At 62.2% G+C, this 3778-nt stretch overlaps 1 protein-coding gene across 1 annotated transcript in view; it reads left to right on the forward strand.

Moving 5' to 3' along the window:
• The window catches only part of CASKIN2 (CASK interacting protein 2), a 13671-nt gene that overhangs the window by 7052 nt on the left and 2841 nt on the right, over positions 1 to 3778 (forward strand). Inside the window, exons 4-15 of the mRNA XM_006886208.1 lie at positions 547 to 692; positions 778 to 873; positions 959 to 1089; positions 1250 to 1358; positions 1725 to 1833; positions 1950 to 2044; positions 2127 to 2385; positions 2503 to 2624; positions 2710 to 2770; positions 2873 to 2964; positions 3179 to 3289; positions 3367 to 3468. Of these exons, the coding sequence (XP_006886270.1) occupies positions 547 to 692; positions 778 to 873; positions 959 to 1089; positions 1250 to 1358; positions 1725 to 1833; positions 1950 to 2044; positions 2127 to 2385; positions 2503 to 2624; positions 2710 to 2770; positions 2873 to 2964; positions 3179 to 3289; positions 3367 to 3468 (1433 nt within the window). The remainder of the gene's footprint in view (positions 1 to 546; positions 693 to 777; positions 874 to 958; positions 1090 to 1249; positions 1359 to 1724; positions 1834 to 1949; positions 2045 to 2126; positions 2386 to 2502; positions 2625 to 2709; positions 2771 to 2872; positions 2965 to 3178; positions 3290 to 3366; positions 3469 to 3778) is intronic.

A 3778-nucleotide genomic window follows, 5' to 3' on the forward strand; every position in this document is an offset into this window, starting at 1 on the left:
ACTGAATCAATCCACCTCATAGAGGGTCTTCCCCTCCTGCGCCGTCCCTCCACCCTCCCAAGCATGATGTCCCTCTCCAAGGACCGGTCTCTCTCCTCACAACATGTCCAAAGTATGTCAGATGAACCTCCAGAATCCTTGCCTCCAAGGAACAGCCCAGTTTAACCCTCTCCAGGATGAATCTCATTGCTTTCTTAGCAGTCCATAGTACACTCAATATTCTTCTCTTAAAAAAACATAAAGGTACATGGTTCAAATCCACCAGCTGCTCCATGGGAGAAAGGCAATTGCCTCCTATGCAGTTTACCTCTGAAAACCTTACGGAGGGTCAATTATGAGTTGATCCAACTTGATGGTACTTAACAACAATACGGCCTAGGAGGCACTAATGGAACCATCGCGTAGCTAGGTCCCTCCAGAGTTCCTCAGGCCAGCTGGCACGCTCAGAAAGCCCACGCAGTTTGTCCGTGAAAGCCCTCTGTAATAGGACTCTTCTACCCCTCGCCGTCCATCCTGCCCATCGCGGTCCCCACCCACTCCCCACAGGCATGCGCCCACTGCACTACGCGGCCTGGCAGGGCCGGCTGGAGCCCGTGAGGCTGCTGCTTCGGGCCTCGGCGGCCGTCAACGCTGCCTCACTCGATGGGCAGATCCCGCTGCACCTGGCCGCTCAGTATGGACACTACGAAGTGGTATGGGCCCCCCCTCAGGGCAGGGGACTGGGAGCCAGGGGGTGTCGGGGACACAGCCAGGCTCACCTCAGTCCCCCCACCCCAGTCAGAGATGCTCCTGCAACACCAGTCTAACCCGTGCCTGGTCAACAAGGCCAAGAAGACGCCCCTGGACCTGGCCTGTGAGTTTGGGAGGCTCAAGGTGAGGCTCATGGCCCAGGGGATGCTGGGGCCCAGGCATCTGGGGGCCTGGGAAAAAGCCCTCACCAGGGGGGTATTTGCTACAGGTGACCCAGCTGCTACTCAACAGCCACTTATGCGTAGCCCTGCTGGAGGGCGAGGCCAAGGACCCATGCGACCCCAACTACACCACACCTCTGCACCTGGCTGCCAAGAATGGCCACCGAGAGGTCATCAGGTACCCGCCAACACCCCATTTCCTCCTCACCCTCCCGTGGGACCGCCACTGACCCCTGGGCGCCCTCCCTTGCTGACCCCTTCACCCTTGCTCCTGCCTCCCAGCCCTGGCCCGGGCTTCCGGTCCTGCCCTCCCCCATGACTCACTCTCCGCACCTCAGACAGCTCCTGAGGGCTGGCATTGAGATCAATCGGCAGACCAAGACCGGCACAGCCCTCCACGAAGCAGCGCTGTACGGCAAGACCGAGGTGGTGCGACTCCTCCTGGAGGTAAAGTGTCGGCCTCGGAGGGGCACCTGGGGGCCTCCGGTGTCCTCCTGGCCTCTCCATGTGTGAGAAGGGCTGCCATGGGGAGGGGGCAGGGAAGGGAGGCTGTCACAGCCAACAGGTGGCAGGAGGAGCCCCCTCTCCTGTGAGTGGTGCTAAGGCTGGTTAGGTGAGGGGACCAGTTCCAGAGCAGACTGGCCTGGCTCCAGTCACACTGAGTGACCGACCACGCTGTAGACCTGAGCCCTGCCCCTGGGCTTCAGTGTCCTCGCCTGTGAGAGCTGAGAATGAAGCTAGGGCTGCTTCCGGGTCATGGGAGGCGGCAGGTGACGGATAGAGAGCTGAGCGTGCTCCCGTCTGTACACGCAGGGCGGGGTGGACGTCAACATCCGGAACACGTACAACCAGACGGCGCTGGACATCGTGAACCAGTTCACCACCTCCCAGGCCAGCCGGGAAATCAAACAGCTCCTGCGGGGTGAGTGCCCAGGGGAGCCTGGTGAGGGGCCGAGAGCTGGTCACAGAGATGACCAGGCAGGGGCCAGGAGGGACAGGAAGATGCCCCAGGAGCCATCCATTCCCCCCTTCTCTTAGAGGCCTCTGGGATCCTGAAAGTACGTGCGCTGAAGGACTTCTGGAACCTGCATGATCCCACTGCCCTCAACGTCCGCGCTGGGGACGTGATTACGGTGAGGGACCCGGTGCCGGCTGTGGGCTGTGCACGTCCGGCACTGTGCCGGCGCCGGGGGTGACCGTCCTTGCCTGCTGCAGGTGCTGGAGCAGCATCCTGACGGCCGCTGGAAGGGTCACATCCATGAGAGCCACAGAGGCACCGACCGTGTGGGCTACTTCCCCCCGGGCATCGTGGAGGTGGTCAGCAAGCGGGTGGCTGTGCCCGCGCCCCGCCTCCCCTCTGCGCCTGCAGCCCTGCGCCCTAGCTTCTCCAGGACCCCACAGCCCGCTGATGACCCGCTGCACCCCCTGTCCTGTGGCCAGCTTCCTCGAGTGGGCCTCAGCCCAGACAGCCCAGGTATGTGCTCTGCGGGGCAGTGCCAGCACCTCTGGGGGCCTCTGACTTCACCAGGCCGCCCAGCAGCTGTCAGCAGGACTAGCTAGGGTTCTCACCCTTTGCCTCTACCCCCTACAGCAGGTGACAGGAACAGCGTGGGCAGTGAGGGCAGCGTGGGCAGCATCCGCAGTGCTGGCAGCGGGCAGAGCTCTGAGGGCACCAATGGCCACAGCGCTGGCCTCCTTATTGAGAATGCCCAGGTAGAAGGGAGGGGAGGTGGGTCACAGAAAGGACCATCCTGTTACCAGGTTACCAAACGCTGAGTCCACTCCTCCTCCTCTCTAGCCACTGCCCTCTGCTGGGGAGGACCACGTGCTGCCAAGACTGCACACCCTGCCCTTGGCAGGTAAGAAGGGCACAGGTGGCTGGGAGGGTGCAGGAGAGAGGCTGAGGTCTGGCACTCCTGTCTCTCGTCATCTCTGACTCCATCCTTCTCTCCTCGTTTAAGACAACCTGAACCACCACCCTCTGGCCAACTTCCGCTCCGCAGAGCAGACCTTCACCCAGGATGTGAGACCGGAACAGCTCCTGGAGGGGAAGGTGTGCCCTCGGGGTGGCTGCCCAGGGATCAGCAGGAGCATAGGTGGATTGAGTACTGCTCTGCCTGGCCTCTGGGCAGTGCCGTGGAGGACATAGGTGGTGCTTTCCTGGGGAAAGCCAGCTGGGCTGGGCTGTGGCTTTGGTCCTTCCCCCAAGCAAGACCTTGGCTCAGCTCCTGATCCTGTCACCCCCTCTCTTGATCCCCTTTCCCCAGGATGCCCAGGCCATCCACAACTGGTTGAGTGAGTTCCAGCTGGAGGGTTACACGGCCCACTTCCTGCAGGCTGGCTACGACGTGCCCACCATCAGCCGCATGACGCCCGAGGTAGGGGCTGTGGCAGGGAGGGACCTGGGAGGACCTTGTGGCTTGAGGAGAGGGCGTAATGGCCCGACTGTGTGCAGGACTTGACAGCCATCGGGGTGACGAAGCCTGGGCACAGGAAGAAGATAGCCTCTGAGATTGCCCAGCTCAGCATTGCCGAGTGGCTGCCCAACTACATCCCGGTGAGTGTGTTCCCTGCCCCTCAGCTCCGGCTGCTGGGGTCCTGAATCCTGGTGGTGGCCCTGCGTCCAGTGAGCTGTGATTACTGAGGGCTCCGTATTGTGGTGCTGACTCAGGGCTGCCCCCTGGCTCCTGTAGCTGAGGGTCTGTCTCAGTGAGGAGCCTCTGAGCTGCTGATGGTGGGCGTGGCCTGTCCCCTACTGGCATCTGTATGTGCTGGGGGTTCGGGCTGCCGTCCACCTGTGGCTGTGGGTGCTGAGGGTTCAGGGTACCATCTTCCAGCAGTGGCTGTGGGTGTTGGGGGTTCGGGCT

This window comes from Elephantulus edwardii, unplaced genomic scaffold (genome assembly GCF_000299155.1).
Source record: "Elephantulus edwardii isolate Elephantulus edwardi_28Jun2011 unplaced genomic scaffold, EleEdw1.0 scaffold00048, whole genome shotgun sequence".
In the NCBI taxonomy this organism is placed as follows: Eukaryota; Metazoa; Chordata; class Mammalia; order Macroscelidea; family Macroscelididae; genus Elephantulus; species Elephantulus edwardii.